The following is a 12908-nucleotide window of genomic DNA, read 5'->3' on the forward strand; positions in this document are numbered from 1 at the left end:
CTTGACAAATTCCATGAGGGTCGTGGCACCAATTTTTGGTGCCCTAAAAAAAGGCTGGTGTTCTAACACCCCATGCCACTCGCCTTTTATGCGGCTTGCGGGGTATTATGTAGATGTAGATGAATTTCAGGTGTACTAATCGAACGAGTGGCAACGTTATCATCCATTTTTCTGATAACTAAAACATACAAAGTGAAACACCTGTACTTCATCATCCCGATGCCGTATTATTAATATCCCAAGTAATAATCTAGGCACAATAGCAATAGGAAAACTTGCCCAAGAATAACAGAACAAAATAAAGTGACGAGCGGCTAAATACTCCCCCAAAACAAATTTTACACCATGCGCTCAGCATATTTCCCTACTCCCTACGGTTGTTTAGGCACCTATGACGTCACGCCTGGCCTCGGCAACGCTCGGGTGTCTTCGCGCAGTGGTCGGCTCAGAGAAATTTTTCTCGATTTTAAATGCAATTTTTTTATTTCTTTTGATGTTGAATGGAGAAACTGAAGGTATTTTTTCGAGCTAATGTATCCATTTGACTTATTCAAAATAGTTATTAGAGCAATCTACGACCCATGCAAGTTCCTTATTGATAATATTTCAAGTCCCAGATACACAGTACATTAAAATGTGAGAGTTAATGTCTAAATACATGTCTGAAAGAATGAGAGTGAAAATATAGCAGTGTAACGCATCTCGCCTCCTAATCCCTCCCCCACTTCCACTGCTGCGCCCTGCTCTCACGCCCCCTCCACCAAGGGAGGGACCCACCCATGTCATTAACCCTTAGAGGACCAAGGGAGGGCTAAAAAATGTCCACCTTTTTATTTTTTCAATATTTTAAGTACTCATTCACCCTATAAAGATTTATAACTTCGTTACATTGTCAAATTTAGTCTTTAAAAGATAAATACATCTTGATGTATATGGAAAATTTTGTTCATACAACGTTATGAGAGCGTAAATACGCGGTGGACACAAAGTAACCCTCCCTTGGTCCAACCTGTGACATATTTTTCGACCGAATGGAATTGTGTAATGGGACAAATAGTTTTGTTTGGCATTATAATTTATAACTTAATTAGTGTAAATTAAGTGTTAACGTTTATTTTAATTCAACAATAGGCTCCATATTGCATTTATTTATTTAAACTATAGGATTTAATTACTTTGATTTTATTTCATAAATTTCTACTTTACATAGTTTCAATTATTATTCTATTCTAAGAAATCAGAATTCGTAAAAATAGTTTTCAATGTATTTATCTTACATATTGATTAATTTTCTTTAAAAATTTTGAACTGTATGTTTAAAATAAATACTCTCTGTTTCTATTCACTTTGCTTACTCTTATGGGCTCTGCTTGACAGAATTATAAACTGATACATTATATCGAAAAAAAGCTTCTGAATACCCTTCTGAAATTTTGAATATTGAAGTCATTCCCTCTATAATACTTTCACAAAAACCTGTTTACTATATTTATTTTATTCACTCATGAACAGGAAAGGGCGCAAAGAGCTCTATCCAGCCATTCATGAAGCATCTTTTACAAAATGAATTTTTGCATACCCCCGAAACACTTTGGTTACCTATCTAATCAGACTCGCAATAATTCGAAGTATTTTACCTTCATGTCAAACTGGAATGCCATTGATACGAAAATATGAGTGCAACATGAACTAGCCCACTTTCTTACCGTGATATTAGTGTTTTTAAATTTATGACACACCGGCTAATTTACTCAATACCTTCACCCTCACCCTCAGCTGCTGCGTGATTTGAACTCTCGCCATTCAAGATGCAATCTGTATACAATATAATGCAATTTATACAATCAGGATACAATCCCAAAATTACCTATCATACGGTGAGCATTTACGATGCATGGCATGCTGTCGGCAAAGCTCCTGTGAAATTTTGGTCCTCATGTTGACATCTAGAGCTACTATGCGGTGGCTTTTGAGTGAAAGGGTTTATATCTTTGAAAAGTTTTCCTATCTGCTTATCTACTTGACTGAGAGTGACGTGTAATGAGAATTGGAAATTACAAGTGACACAGAATAATTCAGTAATGAAGAATTGAGTGAAACCGTAGTCCATGTTGGAGAAATCAGTTCAAATAATGAAGTAAGGCAGGTGAAGGAAGTGACTTTTGTAGGAAAAAAGGCAGCTAGGAAGATATCGAGTACGTTGCAAAAATGGCAAGGAAAAACCTGAGTGATCCTCCTCGCGTGACTAGGCGAACCATTCAAAATATATTTCGGAAAAAGAAATGTTTACTACCTGCTGGTAAGGAAAAGGATATGCGCAAGCCATTTGAAAAAAATTCAACCCTGAAATTCTTGACATGATTTTACGGCATACAAATGAAGAAGCAGAACGAGCTCGAAGTCTAAAAATGATACGGTAAAACTAAAATCCTTCGTAGGAGTTTTGATAGTGTTCGGTGCAAACAGTGATAGCAAGTTAGAATTGCATGATTGGTGGTTACATAGATTTGGAAGGTCCTCCTATATTGCTGCGAAGAGTTGAAACTGATTTCAGGAACTATTGCCTTATTTGATGAAAAGTCTACTCGGGGAAAGACAAAGATGAGAAGACAAAGTTGCGCTTATTTTTCGGTATTCCAAATGGTCAATGGGATATCACCCAAATATTACATTTGTGAACCCGATATGTTAGTTGATGAAATGTTATCATTGTTTAGGGGAAGGTGTAGATTTATAGTATTCATGAATCAATAACCAGGGTAGTATGGGATACGTATAAGAATGTTCGCCAACTGTTATGAGAGGTATGTGCTCAACATGGAAATTGTTGCCTCAGAAAATAATGAACCATCAACAAGCAGAGGTTCAAACGAGTGAACGCCTGGTGGTCCCAATCAAGAATTACGGGAGAAATATGTCAATGGGTATATACTATAATTCTGTGAAGCCAGCACAAGAACTTTATGGATTGACTATGGTTGGAACTATGCAGAGTAACAGAAAACGTATTCCTGAACAATCGAAGGGAACAGCTAGTCAGAAGATTTTTTCAAGTTTGTTTGAATTTACAGACCCGAGATCTGGGAGTCCACCGGTGACTCTTATCATTCATCACCAAAGAGAAGCATAAGAAAAATATCATTTCTCTATCCATACAGCATATAGAAATCTATTCATATCCGATATAAATGTCAGTAATTGTTTCAAAAATAAATGTGACGTAAATTTGCTCTACTACAACACCAAAGGAGGAGTTGATGTTATTGATCAGATGCTATATGATGAAGTATTCCACCAAAAGATCGACAAGAAGTTGGCCAATCTGTCTTCTTTACACTAATCGACATTGCTGCCCTAAATGGATTCTCTCTTTTTATACTCATTTTCCATTCATTATACTCATAACCACATTTTATTGATGATGGAAGGGGTTTCGGATAGAAAAATACATCCGTCATATGTTCCTGTCAAAGTAATTGGCACAGGAAGTTTCCACGCGTGCAGCAAGGCACTCACATCAAAATGAGAAAAACTAAACAAATTATAAAAAAACTATGATTATATGTGCTATATGTAACAGTTATATTTGCGATAAACATGGCATAAAAACTAACGTATACAATACAGGCAATAATGCTGCCTTATCAGAAGATTCGAGTTGATTTTTCATTAGTGATTGCTAATGTTAATAATTTTATAACCTTATCGGAATGATATGGTTATTGATAAATAATTGCTACGAACAATATAGAACATAATTTTTTTAATTAGGAGACGTATTATGATTTATCATGTACTTTTAAATTAGGTAACTGAAAACGGAGTGGAAAGTTTTAGGTTTATTTTAAATAATTATAAAATTGTTGTCCTGGAGTACGGTTGCTGAAAATTGACTAAAATTTGAAATACTATGCCTTATTGTTATTTTAGATGCACAGTTATCGGTGATTTAGAAACTTAATTTTCAAATAAGAGCATGAAATCCGGAACCTCGGTGAAGAAGTTTTATCGTAATTTCGTTTATGATTAGTTTAAAAAGATTTGAAAATTTCAATATTTTTATTGCGATTTTATGACTTTCAGCTGGATAAACAACTTTTAAAATTTTTTAACAATGTAAAAACACAATTTTTGAAGATATATTCTGTTTCATGATTAGTTAAAACGAAAAAATATAAGTGGACATTTTTTGACCCTCCCTTGGGCCACGGTGTAACCGGAAAAAGGTTGGTCCTTTAAGGGTTAATACCTGCAGAGAGGACGCTTGAGGAGTGGGGATGGAGTCGTTCACGGGCACAATGACATTGGCACGTGCATGCACACGCCCAAGGCAGTTGCTCTTCCGTCTAGAGTCTGAATAGTAGATATGTATATGCATGATTTGATGAGGGCCTCGTCATTTCCACTTACCTATCCCCCTATTCCCTTGATATTTCCTCAACGGACCCACTAATCTATCAGGTGATTGATTGATACAAAGCATATACAACTTATGCAAATGCGTGAACGGAAATTAGAACCAGTTCTAATTTTGTTCATGCAATCTTACATGTTCTCATATACATACATACCTACTATATTGTTTCGAGAAATTCAATTCCAATATATGTATGTAGTTCAATGCATTTTCCGAAATGGATGTACCCCAGTCACTGCTTCTATCAGTGAGAAATAGAAAGTTCAAACATGTTTCATATCATTTTCACACATTCCATCAGTTTTAACCCCGGTTCAAGGCACATGCAAAACAAATCCTTTTACACGAATAAGGATAAACTCACAGTAGGGCATGTTTCCTGTGCAACTTCCAAATTTATTACTTCACCCGGCAGCCATATGGCATTTTTGCACTCAGGATAGTTGGAGCATGAAACAAAATATCCGTTTGCCTCGCTCCTCCGCTGGCGCACAATCATTGGATTTTGGCACTGGGAACAGGGCATCACATCTTGTGGGATCCCACCGTCAAGAGGACCATTGTTATCCGGAGCTGCTCTGATTTCCTCATTAAAGTACTTTCCCAAAGCTTCATCAATCTTTGAGGCCTAGGGAAAAAAACATAATTCCATTAATAACGCCTTCTACCCAATTATAACTTGAGAAATGGAAATATCTCCACATTCCCCCTTACAGACAATGACAAAAGTTCCTGTTCTCAGCAAGAAATGCCAATTTTAATGCAACAATAACCTAATGAACACTACCGCATATTTTTCTCTCAATACCTCAAATCAAAAATAAATGCGTGAAAAAATAACATTTGTGCTTATTTAAATATGTGATACCCAACTAGTCTGATGCAAGCACATCATCAGAAGTTATGCTTAAAAGAATTGTGACATGTAATGTCAAATTGGAATTATCCCCCAATGATTTTAAGGAATACTTATCTCAATTATTGATCATATCCTTGATGTGAATACATCTGGAGTGAAGTCTGAGGATCTAGTAAAAAAATGTACCTGTGGCTCAGTTTTCCTCAGGAAGTTGGCATCAAAAAAAGGCATTGGTAATAAGATGATGAGTTTAAAAAAAAATAAAGCCGAAACATTTTGATGTCTATGGCTGATATAGAAAATTTGCAAGGGGATTGAAAAAAATGAGAAAATGTTGGAGGCTGCATTGCTGTATTGCCTAGTTCAAGAATTACCACGCTCGACTCGATACTCACGAGTAGTTTTCAACTGGACTCAAGGTCAAAAAGTACCACTCGCACATCCCTAACGCTGATGGTTCTCCTTAGGTCAAGAATTCTTAAACATGTGAATAAGATATAAATAGGTATTAACAGTGAATTTCCACGCTGGTGTTGAGATTAATGTAGGCATGGCCTGAAGTTGATTACAGACACTGAAGGAAGGGCAGAGCGATATTTTCCATTTCCCATAATAATATCAGCATTGATGAGAAGCCAAGAGGCTCAATGTTGGCCTTAAATTTTAGCTGTAGTACAAACACATTAAGCATCTTTTTATACATTCCCTATGAGAGCAGCATACTTAGGAGACACTACTTAAACCACTTTGAAAAACACTTGATAGAATCAAATGTGGTATGCCAACTAATGAAGTACTCAACACTACTTCAGTTGTCCTGGATGGAAAAAATTAAGTCTAAATTCAGCGAAAAAATTTAGGAAAAGGTATCAACAAGGAACACACTTAAGTGTGAAATTTATGAAAGTCAAAGAAAACTCATGCTTAAGAATCAAGTTGCTGGTCTGCATAAAACGTAGGTCACACTCATCACAAGAATGGGAAGGTTAAAGGATTCCATTTGTCACAGATTTAGGATTGAAGCATGCAGAGCAAAGTCATAATTACCTGCTCAAGGGCCCGCTGAAACACTTCTTTATATTTGGCTATCTGTTCAGCCAAAACTGCAGCAGGATCTTTTGTTCCCTCGCAAATACTAAAACATTTAAAAAATGCATATTAGGTCAAAAAATCTGCAAATTTCTGATTAACAATGGGCTTGGTTTGTAAATTCAGCTGTAAAAATTTACAATTACAACTATAATAATTTGAGTAGATCGTCACGTACCGCTTCAAGTCATTTTCTAGCTCAGCTCTCAAGTTTGGCTTGGACATTGGGTAGCCCATGTTGTCATATCCCTCCACGAGTCCCATTCCCAAATGGCTTGGCATGAAGTTGACCTCATTGTGCAAACCCACATATTCTCTGGACTTAATAGTTTCAATATGATCAGCATGAGTGGCATCAGTACCTGACATACAAAGGAATAGAAGGAAATGCAGCCAGCCACGGCAACTTTATCATGAAAGCACAGAAATCGAACACCACCTGTCAATCTTAACCCCTTCACCATCACGGGAAAAAATGTTTATCAACCATTTTTGGATGTAAATGCTATGACATGAGCACTTCTTTGGTTGATGCTATGAGGAATTCCATAATGACTAACGGGACAGAAAGCAATACATAACCCAAAAACTATATTCATACATTATATCAAGAGAGTAGCATACATTTAACCCAATAGAAAAACATAGCAGATCCAAAGATGAAATCACTATGCATCTCATGCTATCGAGAAGTGTCTGATAGTAATGTAAAAATTGTCAGTGGCATTTTTACCTTCGTAATTCACCGCAGAGATTACATTTCACGACCAAGCTATCAAGTTCAAAGCCATGTGTGAAATTTCTTTATACTAGTATATCAATCGTACCTAGGAATTGTAGTGAGAAAAGTTACCTGTGCCACTTGCGTGGGATAATGTGAGGCTTAAAATCAGTGATAAAATAGTTGTTTTCATCATAGCGAGCTCTTGATTGCAAGGTTTACGTGATGAATATAATAATGGTAATGACTTCCCGTTTTTGATGATCCTATTTGCCTATTTACCATTATTTATAATGGTGTGAGCTTGTATTGATTGTGGATTTTACCTGAAATATTGAAATAAGTTGTAGCCTGTGTGTGTGATTACCGCGGAACCGATTCGCGATCTCACATGTTTATTGTGGGCTGACTGTTTTGCTGTGGTTGTGTACCCGTGAATAAACCAAAGAAATGGTGAAACTCTGTCACATTATATTGAAATAAAATTTTCTTGTAACCAGAAGTGCATATCTTGTGTTTTTTAATTCTCCATTGCTTTTCACAGATAACAGCCAAAAAGTTATTTTTCATTATTTTTAAAAGTGCCTTTCTTGTTCTCTGAATTTGCATTAGGTTTCCAAACCCCGTTACTTACACGAAAGGAATGCAGAGCAACAGATGTTTCGTCATTTCACAGATGTTGAGTGTCATATTGTCTGTGATTAAGGCTCTCCAGCTAAGTATTCATGGTGGATTTTCACATATTTTTTAAGAATGGGCATTTCGGTCAAAGCTCTAACGGAATTGGTTGTTCACCTTGCCCGTTGGCCCTAAAAGTACTTCTATCGTAATTTTTCGATGGTCTGCTATGCAATTTGTCACTACCTGCGTCTGCTAAGACGTGATTTTTTGATGATATCTTCCGCAAGTCACTACTAATTATTGTTTTATTCAACTTTTTATCCCATAAGTAAGAATTAAGGAGCAAAATTCGTTCATTTGTTAAACTTTTAAGGTGAATTAACGAAGGACACATCCTTTTTAATCCATAAATACCACTATTGTCTTTATCGACTGCCAACAACTCTTGCCGAAATATTCGTCTGCTAGAAACAGTTGCCATGGAATTGGAACACCGCAAGCCCTTGCCATTGGCTACACCATTTTCGGGTTGAAGGGGCTCAGAATTTTTCATACAAACGTAACTTCCGCCGCATCGCTCCTCTCCGACCCCCTGACACGTTCTCTCCGCCTGATGGTGACTCTCCGACCGTCCCATTCGTAATCGCAAGGGACGGTATGACACTGTATACCGAACGAAAACTCCGCCCGGCAGTAGCGCACCACCCGCTTGTTTGTAATAGGCCCCCAAGGCTCGGTAACTGAGGCCGATTTTTAAAACATTAGTCTTGAAAATGGTAATTTAAAGCATGGATAATCGTCTTCATTGACTTAAAACACTAAACTGAGGATGTTAAAAAGGATTATGTATAGATCGACTTGAACAATTAGCGCAATACTCAAGTGAAAATACTAAAGATTGGATGTTTTTCGGAACTATCCCACGCATAAGAATTATGCCCCGGGTATTGAAGTAAAGTGAAGAGATTATTCCAGCATGCTTAAGAGAGAGAAAAATGAATTGTTTCCGTGAAAGGCAACAACCGATACCCTTTTTCCCTTTCCAACTTCGCCGAGGTGAGTCGTGCAGAAGGGGAAGTTTTCACACCACAAGGCTCTTTTAGCCTTTTTTATTACTGCGTCCGTCCGATGTGATATTAATTTGTAGCGTTTAGTTTTTTTCTCTAACTTAAAAAAAGCAAGAGATTTTAAGGTTGATTAAATGACGTGAGAAGTATAGAATTTTTTTAGATCTACAAAACTAAAGTTTAGTTCTTTAGTTCGTTCGCTTCGTCCACTTGAATTCCAAGAAGATTCAAGATCCAAAAAAATCGTTGATATAATTTTTAATAAAAATTCCAAAGTCTCCATAATCTTGCAATTTTGGCAGGAAAGTACTTTCCCAATCACACAAGTGGGTAGCAAAAGGCAATTTTCTGCAGGCAGTAATACTGAAATGTGGAGACGTCAAAACCTGCTGGCTGAGTATGTAGAATAATTGGTTTTTCTGCTTGAGGATTTGAAAAGGCCAAATATTACATGATTCATGTATGTAGTATGTAATCTTTATTACAGCTATGAAAATTTCTATACTCAGGGCTCTCCCTTGTAGTTTGGATACATATATATGGTCGACGTATTATGACTGCCAATATTCTAAAGTAATACCTATCATGTAACACCACTTGTCCGGTATTTTCTGTTTTGAAATTTAGCTATTATATTGATGTGCACCAACAACATGGCCAAAACCCGCGCCAAGAAATTTAAATCTCCCGGCACGAAGAGCGACCACGTGGACCCTCCCCCTAACTCCCCTCGCGTCACCGTCCACCCCTCACGCCAAGGAGAAGGGGTGGACGGGTTGACGTCACCGAGCCACGTGGCCGGGAAGCCCGAATCTCCCCTCACTTCTCCTCACTCCCCTTTCCACCCACGCCAACGACGCAGGGACTTTCTCTTTTCCCCTACCCCGGGCCCCAAGACGAACGCTCATTGGCTAGCAGCAGGGCCCAGCCTGGAATATAAGGGGGGCCCCAGGGCCCGAAAAGACAGAACGGAGGAGGGAGAGCAAGGAGACGGATCGAAGTGCGAGCAGCCTCGAGTCGTCACCTTCAACTGCTACGGGGGTGGAGCGAGCGCATCCTCACCCCGACGCCGTACTCGCGCTTTTTGCGAAGCGGCACAACTCTTCACGGTGCAGCCGAATGCCGAGACGACCCCGCCTCGCCCGGAACGCTGCCAGAGCCCGCCAGCGGCAGGAGGAAGCAGCACGCCGACCACTGGACCAACCTGGAGTTTCCTGCTCGACGCCGCCACCAGCACCAGTGACCAGAAGGCCAACGCAGTCCCCCAGTGTCGAGGACTACCAACAGTGGGCAGCAGAAGCAGCCGCCCACCCCTGGCCAATCCTGAGTCTGCTACCGCCGACGCCGCCGCCGCCCTACGCCCGGTATCAACTCGAGCCGCTCCTGAGCCCGCTGCCGCCGCCGCCGCCGCCGCCCTACGCCTGGTACCAATTCGAGCCGCTCCTGAGCCCGCTGCCACCGACGCCGCCACCATACGGACTGCGACCACTTGACTCGCCGCTCACCCCTTACGCCACGGTGACCAGACAACCCCGGAGGATCAGCGACCCGAGGGTGGTGAGGATGTTGTTTGGGCCCTCGCCTCAGAAGCAGCCGACCAGGAGACCAACGCAGAAGACTGACTAGGCCTGCAGCCCGCGGCCGGACGCCCTTCAGGCGATTTGTGGGATTCGTTTGACAACGCCTGCTCCCTACGCGGAGTAAGGCCCCATGTTCCAACCAGACGACCAATAAACCTGGGTCAACTAAAATTTGTAGTTGTGTGTATATTTTTCCTGCTTGTCCTTCTCCAAGACTACCTATTCATGAGGACCCGCTCCCAGCCAGGACCCCTCAACGACGCAGCAGCGGAGGATACGACAATATTTTAATTACATAGTGATGATATGAAAGATGCTTTTGTCAACTGACTCTTTTATAGAGTGATATTTTTTAAAGTGGTTTTCTTGTTGCCTGGAATTAAGTCATATTTTTCTTGGAGTCTATGGCATCAGAATCGATGGAATCGGTATCAGTAGAATCGGAATCGAAATGTCAGAATCAGAATCGATAAAATTTTGGAATCGACCCATCACTAGTTAATGGGTGAATTGACTTCAACGTAGAGGGTCTACGCCTCAAGCCTTCAAGGCCATCGGTATTCATGGGGGAGAAATGGAGCGGTGTCCTAGTTCCGTATGAATAGCATCAACACATAAAAGGGTCCGCTAAAGAGTCTCAAACACAATGGCTTCATTCCCTCCCAGCAGTCGTAGGCCCTCTGCATCTCAGGAATACAGTTCAGCAGTAGAAGGTGATTTCGATAGAGCCATACAAAGTAAGAACCAAGCGAAAAATGGCAAAAAATAGGAATGCGGGTAGAAAAATCAAGAAGTTACATATCAAGAAAAATCATAAACCTAGAAGAGAAATTGAAATAGGCCAATTGCTTTGAAAATGGAGAGCGTGAAAGTGATGATGTACGGAAGTTTGAAGTCACGATGCCTTATTATGAATAAAGATGAAGTTAAAACATCAGTGACCTACTTCAACCAAGCAGTCACTACATACGGAAAGTTCATTGTGAATCTGTACAAAAAGACGAGGGAGGTGATCGCTCCGAGACATTTCGTGAAAGCTCCGGTTGGTTCCAGAATTTTAAATGGCAAGCAAATATTTTCAGTGCGGCGATATCAGGTGAATCTGCAAGTGTTGATAGTGCAGATACCACAACATTTTCTAATGAACTCCAAGCTGTGATTGTAAGTGGCTCCTTCCCCCCTCAACTAGTTTTTAGTGTTAACAAGACAATATTGTTTTGGAAAAGAATGCATTCTCGTTTATTCATTTTCAGGGAAGGAATACCTGTGTCAGGTTTCAAGGCATTTAAAGACCCTTTCACGTAGCTGATAATGCCTCGGAGGACTTCAAATAAAAATGATTTATCATTCATAAACTCTGCTAGCTATGAAATGGCATTCAAAGTAGCATTTGCCTGTCATTTCGATGAGCAACAAAAAAGAGACACAATAATTGTTATTGGACTGGTTTGAAAAATCGTCAACTGCCGGTAATGCATTACGAATCCCTGAGATAGCAGATGTTAACCCACCTGCACGACGGGAGGGAATTTCAAAAGCACGTACGAATTTTTTTAAACGTGAATTAAAGTCTTTGAATGCATGCCTACTATCTTTAAAGATATTTTAACTTTTAAAAGTTTACATGAATAAGGTATTCTAAGGCTATTTATGGTAATATATATGGTTTAGAGGAAATTATATACCCAACACCTATGCTACCAGGAATGCATCCCTATCTTCCCAATGTTTAAACCCTCTTGTATAATGCAAATTCGTATAGCGCAAAGACCCCAAGGAACGCATCCCTTGTGCTACACGAGGCATGGGTGTATATTTGGTTGCAACTATCTTTTTTCCTGGATATAGACAGTTACTTATACCACTTATTTTATAAGAGCGCACCCGGGTTTCAATGAGTAATCATCATCATCAGGCGCTAATAATTAGCGCCTGATGATGATGATTACTCATTGAAACCCGGGTCGCGCTCTTATAAAATAAGTGGTATAAGTAACTGTCTATATCCAGGAAATAATGGAATACCACATAGTTAACCAAGAGTTAGTGAATTTTGCAACTATCTTTGCCGGTAAGGGGGTGGGGGGGCTAATAAAAATTAGGCTTAGGGGAGTGAAAGTTTCTTGGCATGTGACTTCCAAACAGATTAAAACAGGGCCTCAGAAATTCACTTCCTCTCCGACCTCCATCCCCCATACATAGAGGCAAAGATTATCGGTGAATAAAAACTGTGAATTTCGTCATAAAAATCTGTAAATTTCGGTTTAAAATTTCGTCACAAAATTTCAATTTCGTCACAAAAAATACAGTTTCGTCATAAAAATTCACTCGTCATAAATATTCCTTTTTTTATCCCCAGAACAATAATTTTAACAATAAAAATGCTTATTACCATATTAAATATATTTTAACGGTAAAAACCTTGATAAAGAAGGGTCAAAGCAAATGCTAAAGGAATAAGTTAAGCATTTGTTAGATTCTCATACCATAAGCACTCTTTGCTATGTATGTATGTACATATTTCAACCTCATAGCGCTAGAGAAATGTAGGAGT

The 12908-nt window shown here is 39.3% G+C and overlaps 1 protein-coding gene across 3 annotated transcripts in view; it reads right to left on the reverse strand.

Moving 5' to 3' along the window:
* Nucleotides 1–12908, reverse strand: part of LOC124167853 (DNA topoisomerase 3-alpha) — a 114450-nt gene that overhangs the window by 53221 nt on the left and 48321 nt on the right. For all 3 annotated transcript variants that reach the window (XM_046545895.1, XM_046545898.1, XM_046545899.1), the window contains 3 exons: nucleotides 6544–6727; nucleotides 6324–6411; nucleotides 4782–5045 (listed from right to left, as the gene is read on the reverse strand). In XM_046545895.1, coding sequence (XP_046401851.1) covers nucleotides 4782–5045; nucleotides 6324–6411; nucleotides 6544–6727 — 536 coding nt within the window. The remainder of the gene's footprint in view (nucleotides 1–4781; nucleotides 5046–6323; nucleotides 6412–6543; nucleotides 6728–12908) is intronic.

This window comes from Ischnura elegans, chromosome 11 (assembly GCF_921293095.1).
Source record: "Ischnura elegans chromosome 11, ioIscEleg1.1, whole genome shotgun sequence".
NCBI classification, from domain to species: domain Eukaryota; kingdom Metazoa; phylum Arthropoda; class Insecta; order Odonata; family Coenagrionidae; genus Ischnura; species Ischnura elegans.